The sequence below is a fragment of the Labeo rohita genome, chromosome 16, assembly GCF_022985175.1.
Source record: "Labeo rohita strain BAU-BD-2019 chromosome 16, IGBB_LRoh.1.0, whole genome shotgun sequence".
Lineage (NCBI taxonomy): Eukaryota > Metazoa > Chordata > Actinopteri > Cypriniformes > Cyprinidae > Labeo > Labeo rohita.
In genome coordinates this window covers 5,700,467-5,720,832 of record NC_066884.1, presented here as the reverse complement: position 1 = coordinate 5,720,832, position 20,366 = coordinate 5,700,467, and the positions used below count along the sequence as shown (strand labels likewise).

Genomic DNA, 20,366 nt, shown 5'->3' with positions numbered 1-20,366 from the left:
AGATATTGGATTAAACAAGAAAATTTGCAGTAGAAAGACTGAAATAGTATTTTCTACTACAGTAATCTTAGTAAATTGGGTTTTCAGTGATTTTTTTTTTTTTTTTTTTTTTTTTTTTTTATGATTTGATGAATTTTTTTAGGGCTGTCAAACAATTAATCGTGATTAATCACATACAAAATAAAAGTATATATGTGTGTGTACTGTGTGTAATTATTATGTATATATAAATACACACAAAGTAATGTATATATTTCAGAGAAATATGTTGTTTATGTCCCAGATATCTATAATATAAATTATATAAAAATTATAATAAATGCATGTACTTGTAAATATACTTCTTAAATATAAACATGAATGTATATATATATATATATAGGCAAACTCCAACTTTTATTTTGTATGCGATTAATCGCGATTAATCGCTTGACAGCCCTAATTTTTTTTTTGTTTTCAAATACTTTATTTTATAATATGAAAACGAAATCATGAAATTTTGTCTCATTTCTGTAGAATAACGTGCACTAATGAATCATGCACAATAACATCAAAAACATATTCAGAAAGTAAAATAATTTATCTGTAAATCGTCTTTGGAGAATATTTATTTCACTTTTTAGTGTTCATTTAAATTTGCACTAATGCAACATAAGCACTTCCGTTTTTCGAATGAAATGTTGCATTGGCAACACCCGTCTAAATGTGGCTCAGTCCTGTTTGCGCTGGAATATTTTGGGCTAAAATGGAGGCAGGGCAGAGAGGATGCTGCTGGTGGTGCTGATGTAGCAGAGGGCAGGAGTGACTGTGGCCATGGTGACAGCAGCGCACACAGAGAGATTTGTTCCAGGGCTAACGTGACTCACAGCGGCTCTGTCCTTTCCTGAGAGACCGCTGTCGCGATGCTTCTAACCATCCGCTAACATCCTCCTCTCCTCCCTCTACTCCATCACACTCATTCCCAGATCCATTAAGTCAAGGCTTCTGCTGTCACTCTCACTCGTTGATATACACCAGATGCATTGAGCTTTGCCCTTGTTAGCAATACTTTATCTTTCAAAGCGTATGCCAGAAAAAAATAGAGGCTTTAAAGTTTTTGTAAGATTAGTTATTTATTAGTTTTTGTAAGATTAGACTTCAAAAAAACAAAAAAGGGTGTAGCATAGTAACATTAATTAATTATTAAAGATAAATATTAAATAATATAATAAATATAGCTTGTGTAATGTTAGAGTGCAGCAATACAAAAGATTTTAAATTACTTTTAAATCAAAATTAAAAAGTAGTGCAAATTTGAAAATACTATATTTTAATTACATAATTGTATAATATCATTATCATATAAAAAATTTAAGTTGTTTTAGTAATATAGTTATTTACACAGTCTAAAATATTTTAGTTTAATTTTTTTTAAATGTTGTTTAAAGAAGTAAATTAAAAAATTTAAAATAACTGTTTTCTGGGATATATGAATATACTTTAAAATATAATTTATTCCTGTGACGCAAAGCTGAATTTTCAGTATCATTACTATAGTGTTCAGTGTCACATGATCCTTAAGAAATCATTCTAATATGCTGATTTGCTGCTTAAGAATGGGATTTTGTTCTTTTTAATGAATAGAATGTTTAAAAGAGCAGCAGTTATTTTAAATAGAAATCCTTTGTAACAGTAAAAATGTCTTTACGTTTTATCAATTTAAAGGAGAAGTCCACTTCTAGAACAACAATTTACAAATAATTTACTCACCCCCTTGTCATCCAAGATGTTCATGTCTTTCTGTCTTCAATAGTACGTGAACGCGCATCCCAGAGCCTGTGCTACACAAGCTTTTGTGCTTAAAAAGTATACAAATTTGTATTTTCCGAAAAAAATGACAGATCGTTTTGCTAGATAAGACCCTTCTTCCTCAGCTGGGATCATTTAGAGCCTTTTGAAGCTGCGTTTAAACTACGTTTTGGAAGTTCAAAATTGGGGCACCAGTGAAGTCCATTATATGGAGAAAAATCCTGAAATGTTTTCCTCAAAACCTGTAATTTCTTCACGACTGAAGATAGAAAGACGTGAACTTTTTGGATGACAAGGGGGTGAGTACATTATTTGTGAATTGTTGTTCTGGAAGTGGAGTTCTCCTTTAATGCATCCTAAATTGAATAAAAATGAATATGTTTAAATGATTAATTATCATGAGATCATGGGAAAATACATTGTATTACCGATTATCGATATTTCTTTTATGCCAAATATCATTAGGATATTAAGTAAAGATCATGTTCCATGAAGATATTTTGTCAATTTGCTATTGTAAATATATCAGAACTTAATTTTTGATTAGTAATATGCATTGCTAAGAACATCATTTTGACAACTTTAAAAGTGATTGTTTTCAATATTTTGATTTTTTGCACCCTCAAATTCTTGATTTTCAAATAGTTGTATTTTAGCCAAATATTGTCCTATCCTAACAAACCATACATCAATCGAAAGCTTTTTATTCAACTTTCAGATGATGTATAAATCTCAATTTAAAAAAAAAAAAGACCCTTATGACTGGTTTTGTGGTCCAGGGTCACAAATGTGTAATTTCTTGGAATAAAATTTCAAAAATAATGCTTGTTTTCAAACACTCTCTCTGTTTTCCGTTGGTTGAACAAACAGATAGTCCCTCCCCAAACTCTTTCCATTGGCTGGATTATGCCCTGAACATGTTCTGAAGAGGTTTGGTTGAGATTCACCTACTTATACAGATAAATTGACTTGTTTGTATCAGGCTTACGGCTTCGTTATAGTTGCTGTTATGTCGTGGATGTTGGCATACTTATGTTTATCCTGTGGGAAGCCCCTGGGCTGTATGTGTGACCACTGTACACATATTCCATCTGTCTGGTGAATAATGGATAGCTTTTATTTAAAATTTTAGGTTCACAATAACCATTCACAATGTGGAAAATGGCTTCAATACCCTGATAAGACAAGTGACTCAGCGTGTATTGTTTCTGAAGGGCACGCTGTTAATGCTGAAATTGCTTTTCAAATTATTTAAATGAATAATTAATTAGCGCATTAAGTGTATTAATAGGGTTGTTATTATATGGGATGACATAGGATTTATAATGGATAAATTACAGACTTAAAATGACTAACAACAACTAACGAATCCTGGCTTGTGGTCCTTTGCTGATCCCACTTTTCTTGTCTGCTCTACTTGTCCTCTCCATATAAAGGAATAGTGAATGGGTGCCGTCAGAATGAGAGCCCAAACAGCTGATAAAAACATCACCCATCAATCCACACCACACCACTCAAAATTAATGCCGTTTGAACTAAAAAGCTGCATGTTTGTTATAGAAACAACTCCATCATTAAGGTTTTTTAAGTTTAAACCATCGCTTCCGGCTGAAATATGAGTCAATAATCCATAATAATGCTTCCTCTAGTGAAAAAGTCCATCTTGTTGTCCTCTCACATCAGTATCCACTGGTGAAAGGAATATTATGAATAGGACTTATAGTTTTACCTGGAAGCAACAGAAATGATGGATTTCTTTCTTACAAATATGCAGCTTTTCACTTCACAAGACGTTTATTGGCGGACTGGAATGGATTATTTGTGGATTATTGTGACATTTTTATCAGCTGTTTGGACTTACATTCTGACGGTACCCATTCACCACAGAGGATCCTTTGGTGAACAAGGGATGTAATGCTAAATTTCTCCAAATCTGTTCTGATGAAGAAACCAACTCATTTACATCTTGCATAAACGGTCACAAGTTGAAGTGTTTTTTGCCTTGTGTGTGTTTGCATTGCCGTCATTAGTCATGATGATGCTTTGGCAACGAGCACAGGCTCCTCCTCTCTCTCGACATGTGCTGCAGCTCTGTAGGTCACTGTTGCTGAGCAGGTCTCCTCTCTCATTGCCAACCTTCGACCGCTGGCATTTAACTGGCTCTGCCAAAGTGACCCTTCAAAGCAGCGCATGGTGGTTAAATGTCCTCCTGTAGAACAAAGGCTGTGGAGTATAGATAAAAAAAGTACTATTCGTGAGTCATTTTTTTAGTCTCATCTCAACAGTTGATTTCAGGAGAGTTTGGCTTGTGCCTGTTGCTAGGCTACACTTTTAAAAAATAAAGGTTCCAAAAGAGAGTTTTCAAAATGATGGAATAGAAGAACAATTTTGGGTTCCACAAAGAACCTTTCAGTGAACAGTTCTTAAAGGAACCATTTTTTTAGTGTAGAGAGCATTTTAATTATCTAAAGAACCTTTTGTGGAATGAAAAGATTTCATGGATGTTAAAGGTTCTTCATGGAACCATCAATGCCAATAAAGAACCTTTATATTTAAGAGCATAACAATACACAGCACACAGAACTGTTGAGTTAGTTTGTGCCATTTAAATAGACTTTTTATTGATGTTTGTTGTTTATCAAATCATATTTATAACCAAACATTTTCCGTTTTTTCTGCTCTAATGGATTTTTTTTACTACGCTCTTCATTGATTGCATTCTCTGTTAAAGATGCATGAGATGCTGCTTTAGAATTTGGTCAAAATATGGTCTTTTAGAAGGCAGCATAATCATTTCCTCTAAACGCTAAATGGGCATCTGCTTGTGTGTTTTGCTGAGAGGAGCATGCCGTGGGTTGATGCTTTATTGGAATGTAGTCACGGGTGCAGATGATCCTTAATGCGACTATTTATTTGCATGATTTTGGTAAAGAAAGAGAAAATTCAGCCTTCACACTGGTTTGACAAACCCTGTTTATTTCAGTGAATGTCAAAATTCTGTCAAAGCCATTTGATGTGACCAAGCAAACCATCATTGCTCTGATCCTAAACATCTGTGTGAGGGATTTTCATTAGCTACATTAGCTACTTGATAGGATTATTTGTAACACGTTATCAGATCACCAGAGAACACACCCAGACACGATGACTTAATAATCCCTGGCAGTGTTTAACCAGGCAAACAGATTAACCACGTCTGTACAGTGATCAACACAGCTTGAGCTGTCTTTAAGATACCAATGCTATGTCAGTGCCAATCTGTATGTATTTTACAAGGTGGGAGTAGGGGTATGTAGGCGTGGTCCTTCGTACAAATTGATACGAATTTGGCATCTCGTAAAATAAGTACATTGGTAGTAGGTTGTTTGTGCAAATTAGCCACACTCTTAAAAATAAAGGTGCTTTAAAAAGGTTCTTCACAGCGATGTCATAGAAGAACCATTTTTTAAACCATAAAAAAACAGTTAAAGGTTCTTTAAGGAACCATCTCTTCCTTTTGTGAAACGTTCTTCAGATGTTAAAGGTTCTTTATGGAACCATTTAGACAAAAAAGGTTCTTCTATGTCATCGTGAAGCACCTTTATTTTTAAGAGCGCACCTTTTCAAATACTGCAGTGAGACTGGGTTGAAGATACAGAAAATCACTATACAAAATAGTCTAGAATATAATCTGGTTTTATCAATAGTCATTTTCTTTGTAATCTGAAACCAGAATTTGTAAGATTGCTTTCATTTGCTTTTTAAAAATTGTATTGTGTGCTTTAAGTTAAATAAAGGGGTTTTACAAAAAGACTACGAAAAGTTATATTCAGGGAAAATGGAAAATTCTATTAAAAAAAATTAAAACAGTGTTCATATGAAAATATTTATTAGAAACATTTTGTTTACAGAAATTAATTAAATAATGAAACAATATTTATATTTTATCACTTTTTTAATGTTAGAACAGCAATGCTCAAACCAAAGTAGTTGAATTACTTAAATTCACTTCTAAGTTAAAGGGGTCATCGGATGCCCATTTTCCTCAAGTTGATATGATTCTTTAGGGTCTTAATGAAAAGTCTATAACATACTTCAGTTAAAATTTCTCAATGATAGTGTAAAAAACACCCTTTTTACCTTGTCAAAATCAGCTCTGCAGAAATAGGGCGGGTCTCGTTAGGGCGGGTCTAAGGTAAGACGGCTGTGTCAATCAATCTATTGTGGCAGTGGCCTTCATCTGTGTGACATCACACAGACAAGATGCTGAGAATGGCTCGATTTGAAAAAGGGGAAATTATTTTTACAGATTAATTAAAAACCACTGGGTGGATTTTTATCATTATGGGGTAGATTTGTACATGCACAGACAACACACATTTATGTTCAAACAGCATGTAAAAGTGAACTTTGCATCCAATGAACCCTTTAACGTAATTGTTACATTTTTCTAAAAAACATTGTTCCATTTGAAAAGGGGGAGTTATTTTATGTAAAAAGAAATAGTTTAACCAAAATTGAAAATTCACCTAATTACAGTGGTAGCCTGTTTCTGCCATGGAATAAAAAGAAAATTAATTGCAAGTTTATTTCTCCCAATTCCAACTTTTCTTCTAAGAATTGCGAATTTGCAATTATGCATTTATATCTTGCAAATCATGTTGCTCCAAACATTCTTTCTTCTGTGGAATACAAAATAAGATCATTCTGTTTTATTGTTCATATAACAACAGTCAGACTTTCAAAATGTCTTTTTGTGTGTGTGTGTGTGTGTGTGTTTCACAGACAAAAACTAATTCTTACAAGTTTGTAACAACAACAGGGTGACTAAATGACAGAAATTTCATTTTTGGGTGAACTACCCCTTTAAAACACCAAAAATCTTTTATTAACTACTCACCCTCATGTTGTTCCAAACCCATAAGACCTTCGTTCATCTTCAGAACACAAATTAGGATATTTTTGATGAGCTTTCTGACCCCTTATAGACAGCAACGCAACTGACACGTTTAAGACCCAGAAAGGTAGTAAGGACATTGTTAAAACAGTCCATGTGACATCAGTGGTTCAACCATAATTTTATGAAGCTTAAAAAAAACATTTGTGCACAAAGAAAAGAAAAATAATGACTTAATTCATATTATATTGCATGTGTGTGGTGCTGCTGACATGGACTATTTGAATGATTTTCTAACTACCTTTCTGGGCCTTGAATGTGTCAGTTGCGTTGCTGTCTATTCAGGGTCAAAAAGCTTCTTAAGGGATCTTAATTTGTGTTTCGAAGATGAACGAAGGTCTTACAAGTTTGGAATGACATGAGGGTGAGTAATTAATGACAGAATTTTCATTTTTGGGTGAACTCTCCCTTTAAGATATATATATGGAGACATGAAAATGTACTCTAAAACAGAAATGAGCCCCTCAGGTCTCTGCAGTGGTTTGTGATTTTCACTGACAGTTTATTTAGGCAAACACTGAGGTTCTCCAGTGCAGTCCCTTGTGCCTCGTCACACTCGAGCTGATGCGCTGCTTTACTGTCGTCTCTCGTTGTATGATGATCTACACTCCCGCTGGCGTCGACTCGGCTTCAAAAACTGAATTACATAATTGGGTCTTTCATCACTGGTGAACAAGAGGCAAAGCCATTGCCCACCCCTTATATCAGAGTTAATTTCCAATCAGCTTGATCCTAAAGAGATGTTAAGAATAAAGATGACGGAGAACCAAGATCTTTTACTGATACTTTGCAACCTCTCAGAAAATTACAAATTAAGAGCTACAGCATTCAACGCAGTTCACAGCTCATTTTACTTTCATTATCTAACATATTTCCAAGTGCAATGAGATTAAAGTCTAGATTTAAGATTAAAATATATTTGGATCATGCACAATAGGTGTAACTAAACAAATCCATTTAATAATCAATTTATGATTTTTTCTTTTTTTTTTTTTTTTTTTTTTTTTTTTTGATCATCAAGGCTGCATTTATTTGATTCAAAATGCAGTAAAAACGTGAAAATTATGAAATATTTTTGTAATTTAAAATAAATGTCTTCTATTTAAATATAGTTTAAAATGTAATTTATTCCTGTGAATCAAAGCTGAATTTTCAGCTTCATTACTCCAGTCTTCAGTGTCACATGATCAATCAGAAATTATTCTAATATGCTGATTTGCTGCTTAAGAAACATTTACAGTCTTTTTTAAAAATTCCAAGCTAATATATAGTGTATATATAAAGTAATATATAAAAGGCAAGTATTTTTGCAGTGTGCCATCTGTCTTGATTCGCAGCAGATCTAGAGAAAATCTAATTTATTACTAAGAAGGACATGTCTTCCTTGTCTGTGTTTTACTTTATTTTTGATCTACCACAGTCCTACATCACATCTAAAAGGCCTGTAATCTTATATTGCATTAGGGCAGTGTATCAGTGAGTATATTTGACAGCTCTGGGCTAGGCTTTGGTTCACAGAGCATTTAGGCCCTGTTCTTTAGCGCTGACATGTGTTCCCGTACGAGTCTAATTGAAACGCAAGTGTTCCACCAAGAGTAAGGCTGTTGTTCCCAGCAGAGCCATCTCACACACGCCGCTGCTCCTGCAAACCACTATTGCTGTCCCGTCTGCAGACCTGAACAGAGATGAGACGTATTTGGGAACTGTGGGGGAGACGGTTACCATGACACCATACAGCACACAGCCGGTGCGCTCTGCCCGCGCAGGACTAGTTACACGCCTTATTTACAGCTTTAATGCGTTGACATTGAATGTCATTGAGAGCTCTTAAAGGGATAGTTCACGCATAAATTAAAATTCTGTGATCATTTACTCAAGAATGGATTTGTTTGAGGATCACACTGAAATTTAAAGTCTTGTCTCCTATTTATAGCTCTCAAAACTTTTTGACAGCTTCATGGCGGACCATATTTCAGAAGACTTAGCGTACAAGTTGTGATGACTGCTTTAGTGGTCTTTTTTAGAAAATTTTTCATTTTGAGAAAAATTATCATCATATCGTATTCGTTTCACACCAACCTATTAAAATAAAAGTTCGTTTAACTTAAAGAAACTGTGACAGAAATGTATTCGCTGATGTAATGATAGTACTACTACTAATAATAACATTATTTTTTAAGGATTATTTACCAGAGAAAATATTTACTACAAAAATGTAAATACACAACAGTATTTTTGAAAAATAAATAAATAAAATAACAATATTTTTTTTTAATGAAGTCAGTTAATTAAAGAGGCATATGATTATTAAAATGTAGTGAAAACAATAAAATGGAATCCTAAACATTAATGGAAAACTTAAAAATGTACTTTTTTGTTACATTTTTAATAAATTGTTGTTAAATTGTGTACATATCGTGATTTCAGTTATTTATACATGCATTTTGATTAATATTTTTAAATTTAACCAATATATATATATATATATATATATATATATTAAGAAAAATTAAAAGAGAATACAGAAAAATGTAAACTAAGAAAAACAGAATGTGGAAAAAAAAAATTGAATTTCGGAGGGGGGGAAGTATTTCATAGGGACTTAAAAATGTATTTTTTGTTAAACTTTTAGTAAATTGCTGTTAATTGTGTACGTTTCGTGATTTCATTTAATTATACATGCTTTAAAAAAATTAGGAAAAATTAAAACAGAATCCAGAAAAATTTAAACACAAAATTTTAGTATTTAGAATTTTAGTATTATTTATATACTATAAATAATATTTATATACTATTATAGTTTTTGTAATTAATATTAGCTTTTATTTTTATATTTTAAGTTTGATGTTATTTTTATTTTGTTATGTGCTTTTGTCACAATTAGTTTTTTATTATTACTATTTAGGTTTAATATATTTATATTTCAGTTTTAATTTTAGTTAATTACCATTTAGTAAATTTAGTGCTTTAGCTTAAATTTATTCAATTAGTTGCCAAGGCAACATTTTATTTTATTTTATTTTATTTTATTTTATTTTATTTTATTTTATTTTATTTTATTTTATTTTATTTATTACAGTAACCAATGAATTTCTCAAACTCAGAGAAAATAAAATAAAGTAGTAAAATAAAATAAAATAATAGTAAAATAAAATAAAATTAATAGCAAAATAAAATAAAGTAGTAAAATAAAATGAAATAAAATAAATAAAATAATAGTGAAAAAAAAATAAAGTCGTAAAATAAAATAATATTAAAATAAAATAAAATAGTAAAATAAAATAAAATAAAATAGTCAAATAAAATAAAGTAAAAAACAAGACATTTTTAAAATTTCCTTTGTGCTCCACAAAAGAATTAAAGTCATACAGGTTTGGAATGAGGATGAGTAAATGAATAAATAAATTGAACTGTCCTTTTAAACTTTTATTTGTTTGTAATCGGTAAAAGCCAGTCTTTTCGGTCCAAAAAGCCTTTGATGTTAGCATAGTAAGAGAAAGAAACATTCTCATTTGTGCATTTTGAATGAACTCTTGGTTCCCTGAGCGAGGCTGCAGTGCTGATGATGTATTTGCATCATGTGTCAGCTCTATATTGATTAAATACTCGTCAAAACCCACTTGCATGGATTTTTCTATAACAAACATTGTTTAATCAGGCCTGAAATCAATCAATATTAAAAAAAGATTTTTCACAATGGCAGCTCAGGCCTCTATTGGCAGACGCGTGCACATGCGGAGAGAGCATGCGGGGATTGTACAAGTGAGAATGAAACCACCACAGAGGACAGCATAAGGCAGATCCATGCCGGCTGCCGCCAACTGGGCCATTTCTCCCTTGGACCAATCGGATCCGCTGATGAGCTCATAGCGCCCCAGATTCACCTTTACAGACATTTATAGCTTTACAACCATCTCGTCTATTACGCTGTGTTTACTTGGAGTAACAAGAGAAGCACGTCAATTTGTTTTATTGGTATTTACAGCTCTACAGTCCACGTGACTGCTCCGTTCCTGTGTATTCTCTTATCAGTGGCATGATAGCGTAATAGGACTTGGGCGAGGTGTTGAGAAGAGCAGTGCTGACAGATATCCCAGATTGCCTTTTTTTTTGTCTGTCACTGAGAAGGCCTAATGTCTGGCCGGCTCATTATCTTCACAGACACGAGGTGATGGGGAGCTGAATGGTAGCCGCCTGGCTGATGAGCTCTATTCAGAGAGGAATACATAATAAGAGAGAAAGAAAAGAACAGGCAAATGAGACAAGAAATGTGACTTATTTAGATGTAGTTTACTAAAAAGAAGAGTGGAGTCATTAGGAACGGGAATCATTAGGAATCTAACTCTGTATACATATATGAGACCCTGAACCACAAAACCAGTCGTAAGTAGCACGGGTATATTTGCAGCAATAGCCAACAATACATTGTATGGGTCAAAATTATACAGTTTTCTTTCATGGCAAAAATCATTAGGATATTAAGTAAAGATCATGTTCCATTAAGATATTGTGTAAATTTCCTACCGTAAATATATAAAAACTTAATTTTTGATTAGTAATATGCATTGCTAAGAACTTAATGTGGACAACTTTAAAGGTGATTTTCTCAATATTTTGATGTGTTTTTTTTTTTTTTTTTTTTTTTTTTGCACCCTCAGATTCCAGATTTTCAAATTAGTTGTATCTCGGCCAAATATTGTCCTGTCCTAACAAACCATACAATGGAAAGCTTATGGAAAGATTTCAGTAAACTGATGACTGGTTTTGTGGTCCGGGGTAACGTATGTATATATATCTATCTATCTATCTATCTACCTATCTATCTATATATATCCAAAAGATAATATGTGTGTTTATTATTATTATATTATATTATATTATATTATGTTAATGAATCATTCATTTATTATTATATATTATACTATATTTGTTATATTATTAAATTAAATTGGAAAATGTATTATATTTTATTTACCTTACAATTTATTTATTGTTCCAAATGATCCAGAATTTCCCCCAAATATTTTATTTTATTTTATTTTATTTATTTTATTTTATTTTATTTTATGTATATGCACACACACACAAATAGATAGATAGATAGATAGATATTATATTATATTATATTATATTATATTATATTATATTATATTATATTATATTTATTATATCATGTCATTATATTATTAATGATTATTATATTAATGGTTTATTTTATATATTCATTTATTATTATACATTATATTATAATATTTGTATTCATTATTAATTAATATTAATTAAATTAAATTAAATTGCATAATATATTATATTTTATTACATTACAATTTATTTAATATTCCATATATTTCAGAATTTCCCGAAATATTTAATTTTCTTTTCTTTTCTTTTCTTTTCTTTTATTTAAATACACACATACAGATGGAAAGACAGGCAGATAGAACAGACAGACAGAATAGACAGACGTTAGATAGATAGATAGATTACTTAGTACATTGGGATTTTCTGAATGATTCATTGTGTTAAAAAGTTTAAATTCAAGAAAATTTTTTAATCTTGTTTCTAATCCTGATTAGTTCAAAAGAAGTGTTATTTGCTCTAAAATTATATTACACTGGTTGTTCTGTAGTGAGGACAACTGAGCAGAAAGCAGCCAAGGTGTTCTCATCATCGGTTCTGGTTCTTGTTTCCTAACCTTAAATCTCATCCCTTTCAGAAAAAGATTTCTGTATCAGTGCTGTAGAGCAAGTACCCCTGAGATAATATTAATGTGGCTCAATTATGTATATTAGATTATTAATGCAATAACTGGATCCAGACCAATTTCAACAGATTGTATGAGGCAACACAGACTGATGGTTTTATGAATTTCCCTCGGGAACAATTTAATCGCCCTTTTTAGGGAAGCTCAATTGGTTTCTTAAAGTGTTTTCCTCCAGAATGTAAACTGGACGAAACAAGGTCATCGTGAGCTGCTGCACCTCTTTATATGCTGTCAGCGTTATCCATGTAGTCATTTGTAATTGTGCTCTTAGCTTACAAGAATTTTAATTCTATCTCTATTACTTTCTTGCTGTTACCACAAAGCTGTTTAATCAGAATCAAGTTTATTCAGGTAATATCACTGCTTGAAAATCCTGCTGAAGCCAAGCTCAGTGTAATAGCTGGTTTTAAATGATTTCTAATTGGTCTAAGCAGGTCATTAGATGACTCAAGCTGGTTTAGAGGGGTGATTAGCTAGAACCAGGTTTTTGACCTGGTAGACCATCTTTCTAGCTGGTATATCACATATTTAATATTGTGGGAAAAATGCATTGATGTGAACAGGTATTATTTAAAAAAGCAGCAGGTTTTGATCTTTATACTATATAGACTACCTGTATGATTCAGTAAAGAGTGAGATCTAAAAGAGCAAATCTTGCAAAAACAACTAATTTTATTTGCAGAAGTTGGATTTTACTTTAAGGCAGTGAAGCTCTTTTTTGACTTTTTGCATTTTCATATAGTTTTTTTTCCTTGTGACATTATTTTCATAACAATTAAGCACTTAAAATAGTTACTGTAATGCAGTGAATTGTAATTAGTTGAAATTAATTGAAATGTGCATAAATGCTGCACAGATAAACTATTACAAACATAATGTAAAAATACTTTAAACTTTGTATTTGTACTTAATACATTTTTAGGTATTTTTTATATTTTTATAAATTGATAAAAATATTTACTTTATTTTATTTTATTTTATTTTATTTTATTTTATTTTATTTTATTTTATTTTATTTTATTTTATTTTATGCATAAATGCTGCACTGATAAACTATTACAAACATTATGTACAAATATTTTACATTTTTTATTTATACTTAATACATATTTAAGTATTTTTTAACATTTTTATAAAATGTTAAAGTTTTATTTTATTTTATTTTATTTTTGCAAAAATGCTGCACCGATAAACTATTACAGACATTATGTAAAATATTTTACATTTTTTTTTTATGCTTAATACATTTTTAAGTATTTTTGTATTTTTATAAATTGATAAAAACTATTTTATTTATTTTATTTTATTATTTTATTTGTTTGTTTGTGCATAAATGCTGCACTATTACAAACATTATGTGATTTTTTTATTTATGCTTAATACATTTTTAAGTTTTTATTTTATTTTATTTTTTATTTATGCATAAATGCTGCACCGATAAACTATTACAAACATTATTTTGAAATATTTTAAACTTTTTATTTATACTTAATACATTTTATACTAATACATTTTTAATATTTGTATAAATTGCTTTATATATATATATATATATATATATATACTTTTTTTTTTTTTTTTTTATGAGAGAGTTGTCCAATAATTTTACTATTATTGACCACTGGGCCATACCTAATAACAAGGCATCTTAATGACATATGATATATTTGTAAATTGATGTGCTAATGTTGTAAAGTAATGATTTAATGCCTCACTCTTTCATCTTGAATAACAGCTTGTGTTTTTTTGTATTGTCAGACTGCCGTGTAGAGCTCTATGCTCTGGTAGGTGCTGTCCAAGGTCCTGAACTTCTTCAGCCCTGCTTCACTCTACTACATGCTAACAGGCAGCTCCTGACACCCAGTTCCAGCACTCTTTACACCAACGCACAACTTTGAACCATGGAGGAGGGTTACAGAGACCGTTCGGCCTTCATTAAAGGTGCTAAGGACATTGCCAAAGAGGTTAAAAGGCAAGCAGGTAAAAAGGTGGGCCGCCACGTGGACAGGATGTCCGACGAGTACACCAAACGCTCTTACACCCGCTTTGAAGAGGAAGACGATGATGATGATTACCCCGTCCAGGCCCAGGACGGCAGCTACTACCGCAGCAACAGCAGGGCCAACGACGACGAAGGGGCTCACAGCGACTCCACAGAAGGCCACGATGAAGATGATGAGATCTACGAGGGCGAGTACCAGGGTATACCCAGAAACGACTCCGTTGAGAAGGCCGACAGACAGGTGGGCGGAGTGGGACAGTCTCAGTTCCGGGATATGACGCAGTACGAGGGGGAGAGGAGGAAGGACCAGGAGGAGCTCGCCCAGCAGTACGAGACCATCCTCCAGGAGTGTGGCCACGGTCGCTTCCAGTGGACCCTGTACTTTGTGCTGGGTCTGGCACTCATGGCTGACGGCGTGGAGATTTTCGTGGTGGGCTTCGTACTGCCCAGTGCTGAGAAAGACATGTGCTTGTCTGAGCCCAACAAAGGGATGCTGGGTAAGTTGAGCTTTATCGCAGTTTATTAGCTTTAATCTGTGGTTTTTGTTATGAAGTGTTTTAGTGTCCGTCCACTTTTCATTATTCCCCAATAAAGATTTAAACAAAACAAAAAAAAACTTTGTTAAAGAGTAACAAGCCATGGTTCTGGAATTGTTGTTTTTTCTCTTTAGGGATTTTAAAAGGCCTTTGTTAAAGGAGTAGTTCACTTCCAGAACAAAAATTTACAGATAATGTACTCACCCCATTGTCATCCAAGATTTTCATGCCTTTCTTTCTTCAGTCGTAAAGAAATTATGTTTTTTGCGGAAAACATTTCAGAAATGATCTCCATATAGTTGGTGGCACCATTGGTAGCAATGGTGCCCGTGAGTTTGAACGTCCAAAATGCAGTTTAAATGCAGCTTCAAAGTGCTCTAAATGATCCCAGCTGAGAAATAAGGCTCTTATCTAGGGAAACGATCGGTCATTTTCTAAAAAAAATTAAATTTATAAACTTTTTAACCTCAAATGCTTGTCTTGTGTAGCTCTGCGTGAACTCTGTGTAATCCAGGTCAGTACAGTTAGAGCATAAAAACTCCCATCTCATTTTCTCCTTCAGCTTTAAAGGGGTCATCGGATGCCCAATTATCCACAAGTTGATATGATTCTTTAGGGTCTTAATGAAAAGTCTGTAATATACTTTGGTTAAAAATTCCCAATGGCTTTCTAAAAAACCCTTTTTACCTTGTCAAAATGAGCTCTGCAAAAATCATCCCATTCTGAGGGATTGTTCCTTTAAATGCAAATGAGCTCTGCTTGCCCCGCCCCTCTCTTCTCTCTGTGGAGTGACGAGCTGTGCTCGGAGAGATTGATTACTTTAGCTGCATTTAGCGCATTTAGCCGCAAAACTTGCGAACTAGCATGTTATTAGGAAAGGCGATCGCAAAGATTCATAAAAAAAAAACCTTATACTCACTTCTGCTGTAGGTGAAGCTGGATCACGAGTGATTTGCATGAACATAGACGCATTTATATAGATCAGGAGGCGCATTCCCTTCACAAACAAACATAATCCACTGCATCTTTACCGGCTCAGATGTCGGAAGTAAATGACGACCACTATGTTCGTTATTACATCCAGCAACACAACACCTCAATCGTGTGTGTGCTTAAAGGATTAGTTAACTTCTAGAATAAACGTTTTTTGATAATTTACTCACCCACGTGTTATCCAAGATATTCATGTCTTTCTTTCTTCAGTTGCAAAGAAATTACGTTGTTTAGGGAAACATTCCAGGATTTTTCTTCCTATAGTGGATTTCAATGGTGGCCAATGGGTTAAAGGTCCAAATTGCAGTTTAAATGCTAGATATGACCCTCATTCCATGACTAGAATCATGTAAAGCCCTTTGAAGCTGTATTGAAACCGCAATTTGGACGTTCAAACCATTGGGAACCATAGAATTCCACTATATGGAGAAAAATCCTGGAATGTTTTCTTCAAAAAATTTAATTTCTTTGTGGCTAAAGAAAGACATGAACATCATGAATGACATAGTGGTGAGTAAATTAACAGGAAATTTTTATTCTGGAAGTGAACTACACTATTAAAAATAAAGGCTACAAAGGGGTGTTTCTGCAGTGATGCCAAAGAAGAACCATTTTTGGTTCCCCAAAAAACCATTCAGTGAACAGCTCTTAAAAGAACCATTTTAAAGATCTAAAGAAACTTTTTCCACTATAAAGAAATTTTTTTGAATTTAAAAGTTTGCATGAATGTTCAAGGTTCTTTGTGGAACCATCAATGCCAGAAAAGAACCTTTAAGATTGTAACCTTTTAACAGATTTAATCAGGGAAATATCACTATATTATGATTATTGTTGGCTTATTGGCAAATTGCTTTTGTTCCTCTTTTGTAAATCTGATAAATTCATGAATGCAACATACTACAATCCCAAGAAGATATGTGAATGTCCAAAATAGTAACAATGGAAAAATTTTAAATGATTGATTTAAAGATTTTAAATATCTAGAGAGAAACATTTTACCGAGATTTTTTGGAAAACTGTATTTTAGGACTGAAAGACTAAGTGTATAGCAAAGAAATGTAGTGCAACTGAATTTATTTTCGTAATTATAAAGGACTAATTTACTAAAAATGAACCATTTTTCAACCCTGTCCTTTGAAAGACAACATGAGACGTTAGGCAGAATGTCCAAGTTACGCTTTCCTAAACACTGGAATCGTCTGATAGTATTTCAAGTGGTTTATGATTAGGCTGATATAAGATGTCTATTTTTCAGCAGAAATGTGTAAGATCTCTGTCCAGTGGTCACTGGAAAATAGCTTTTAACATATAAACAAAATATATCTTAAGGCCAGTTTCCACTGTCATCTTGTGCCCATTTCACCATCTGTCAGTCCATCCAGCAAGGACACACAATTCTCCATCCTGGTCGAACCCGACGCAGCATTGACGCAGTTTGAGCTATAATTAACTGACAATAGACATGCTGAACAGCACAGTGTGCTTTCATGGCTTGTTCTGGCTCCTTGTGGTATGTGATACAATTCTAGTAGCCCTTCTGAATAGATGGAGTTTTTGAATATCATGTTACATATCCAAAAAAAACAAAATATTATCATTAATCTTTGCAAATTGCTGTGCTCATGCATGCACACAAGTGTTGCTGCTCTTAGACCATATTTGTTCTGTTTCGTTATGTTGTCTATTTGATAAATGATTGTGTATGTGATTATTGGGACATTGTTGATGTGTTTTCTTGGTTGTAAGTTTCACACCGTCATGCTATTGGGTTACAATGTGAGCATGTGTGCTTATGTCAGTGCTTGTTCATTAATATATGCTCTGCGTGGGTCTCAGCAGAGCGTGTGTATGTGAGTGCCATTGGGGAGCAGGGCCCTTGGTCTCTCCCCTGTTACAAAACAGCCCTGACTCACGCAGGGGTGCCGTCTGCATCTCTGCTGGGTCCTAGTGCTGAAATGTTTCCATGCACATGCAGCTGCAGCTCTGCAGCAGAAATGCTTTAGCCTCTGTCACACGACACACTCCAATCAAATCCAACAGCGTGGATGTGTGGGATGAAATGGCCTGCGGAGGGTTTGTTTCTGCTCACTGCACCCAGCAGTCAACCTGCATGTTTCTCTACTGATGGCTTTAAATGCAATGAATGAGGCCTGGATGAGAAGAAACAGTTTTTTGTGTCTGTAATATGAAAATAAGATGGATGAAACACTATTATTATTTATAAAGGCACTGAAAGTAAATTGCCTCATTAAATGTTATGACAAATTAGCTGTCAGTAAAATTTTATGGTATGACAGATTTGTATTGAACATTTGTTTGGACGGATGGACAGAATAGATAGATAGATAGATAGAGAGTGAGAGAGACAGAGAGAGAGAGAGAGAGAGACAGACAGATAGATAGACAGACAGACAGACAGACAGACAGACAGACAGATAGATAGATAGATAGATAGACAGATAGATAGACAGACAGACGGATAGATAGATAGATAGATAGATAGATAGATAGATAGATAGATAGATAGATAGATAGATAGACAGACGGATAGATAGATAGATGATAGACAGACAGACAGATAGATGACAGACAGACAGACAGACGGATAGATGGATAGACAGACAGACGGATAGAACAGATAGATAGACAGACAGACAGACGGATAGATAGTCAGACAGACAGACAAAAAGACAGACAGATTATAGATAGATAGATAGATAGATAGATAGATAGATAGATAGATAGACAGACAGACAGATTATAGACAGACGGATAGAAAGATAGAAAGATAGACAGACAGACAGACGGATAGAATAGATAGACAGATAGACAGACAGACAAATTATAGATAGACAGACAGATAGACAGACAGGCAGATAGATAGATAGATAGATAGATAGATAGATAGATAGATAGATAGATAGATAGATAGATAGATAGATGATAGACAGACAAGAAGACAGACAGACGGATAGATGGATAGACAGACAGATAGAATAGATAGATAGATAGATAGATAGATAGATAGACAGATGTAGACGTAGACATAGATGCTATGTCAGGGCTCCTCTTTTGCTCTGCACAAATGCGGAGTGTTTTGTTTTGTGTGTTAGCATGAGAGCTCGGTTGTGAGGGTGAAAGGTGATGCTGCTGTATCTTTGACAGTACACATTTAGCCTGGTTCTCACCAGAACACCAGGTGCCAAACGGCACATTAGTCTGGGTGAAACTGAAGAACAAAATACACAAACCTGCCACAGTCCATTGCGCTCCCCTCAACTGTGACGCAGAGAGACACTCGCAGAAAGGAAAAAATGCCTCTATAAATAGTCTCCCGGCCCCTCCCCCGCTTTCTCTCTCTTTTTTCCCTCACTTCCTCAACCCTGAAGCCTGTGTGCTTTCCTGTCACTGTGCAGGAGAATCACAGCCTCCTCTCTCGCCCTTCCCCCTCTGCTCGCTCTCTCTCTCTCTGAGGAGGAAGAGGAGGCGGAGGTCAACTGTCTCCAGGCACTTGCCCCGCCCCTTCCCTCTCCTGCATCTCTGAGACCCCTGTGACATGATGCAGGAGGCCCCTCCCACTCCACCATCACCAAGCCCTAATTGGCTGGGTCATGTTGCGTCAGTATAGCAGTGGTAGTGTAAAACACAGACCTTCCTTCTGAATTCAAGACACGTGGTTAACCACGAGCACCGCCGTGTTTATTAATGCTGTCAGGTGAGCGAGTTGTGTAAAATCACACAGCACATGTGTTCAGTGTTGTCATCTCTATTGTTCAGGTCTCCCTAGCAAATGTTCTCTGCATCACTGCCTATGAAGGTCATAAACAGGCCTGCATGAATGCAGAATATAATGGAAAGCGCTGCAGAGTTCCACAGAATGCAAATTCTTTACACATTGCTTATGCTTTCGGCTAGTCTATAGTATGCACTAAACAAAACAATACTATCCTTGTAAAGTTGTCCTTTAACAGTTAAAACAACATTTAATATAGCAAAAATATATATATATATTTTTGTCTTGTTATCAAATTTAACCCAGACTGCAAACACAACTTGCAGCCACTGGTTAGAGAGTAGTCTTTCTTGTCATATTTAAATCCCACCATCCCATTTTAGTGCTGCTCCTCTCTGCTAATGCATTGCCCAATGGATGCAGCGCTTCAGTTAGTAGGTGCTGAGAGCCGCGGGCATGTCCTGTGCAGGGTTTGTGCAGTGCAAGCCAATGGGCCCTGGAGAGGAGGGGTTGAGATAACAGACCCCTGTGCTGCATTGCAGTGATGCCTATCAAGGCTCATCATCGCGGCTGTCTGCCATAGCGGCCCATTATGAGGCCAAGGTGAGAGAAAA

The 20,366-nt window shown here is 34.2% G+C and overlaps 1 protein-coding gene across 1 annotated transcript in view; it reads left to right on the top strand.

The window, feature by feature from the left end:
• sv2a (synaptic vesicle glycoprotein 2A) overlaps positions 1-20,366 on the top strand; it is a 42,102-nt gene that overhangs the window by 4,284 nt on the left and 17,452 nt on the right. The window contains exon 2 of the mRNA XM_051131541.1: positions 14,247-14,987. Coding sequence (XP_050987498.1) covers positions 14,390-14,987 — 598 coding nt within the window. The 5' untranslated portion in view covers positions 14,247-14,389. The remainder of the gene's footprint in view (positions 1-14,246; positions 14,988-20,366) is intronic.